Source organism: Eimeria mitis, genomic scaffold (genome assembly GCF_000499745.2).
Source record: "Eimeria mitis Houghton genomic scaffold, Emh_scaff7673, whole genome shotgun sequence".
Classification (NCBI taxonomy): domain Eukaryota; phylum Apicomplexa; class Conoidasida; order Eucoccidiorida; family Eimeriidae; genus Eimeria; species Eimeria mitis.
The window spans coordinates 659-947 of record NW_013575628.1 but is presented as its reverse complement, the minus strand read 5'-3'; the positions used below and the strand labels follow the sequence as shown (position 1 = coordinate 947).

The 289-nt window shown below is 55.4% G+C and overlaps 1 protein-coding gene across 1 annotated transcript in view; it reads right to left on the bottom strand.

Annotated features, from left to right (window-relative positions):
* The window catches only part of EMH_0092300 (uncharacterized protein), a gene marked incomplete at both ends in the record, with an annotated part of 1,508 nt that overhangs the window by 693 nt on the left and 526 nt on the right, over window positions 1-289 (bottom strand). Inside the window, one exon of the mRNA XM_013501815.1 lies at window positions 26-142. Coding sequence (XP_013357269.1) covers window positions 26-142 — 117 coding nt within the window. The remainder of the gene's footprint in view (window positions 1-25; window positions 143-289) is intronic.

The window sequence follows — 289 nt, the reverse complement described above, 5'->3', positions numbered from 1 at the left end:
GCTGCTGCGGATTTAAAAGCTGCACGTCGTCAGTGCTGAAAATGCTGCTGTCATAATGCTGCTGCTGCTGCTGCTGCTGCTGCTGCAGTTGCTGCTGCTGCTGCTGCTGCTGCTGCTGCAGCAACAGCGTTTCCTCTTCTGTCTCAAAAGGAAAAACAAATCGAGTGACGCAGCTGTCGTTGAAATACACCCAAGGCCACCTCTCTCCCTGTGTCTCCGTGCTGCAGCATAAATGCAGCAGCAGCAGCAGCAGCAGCAGTGGCATCAGCAGCAACGCCAGCAGCAGCAG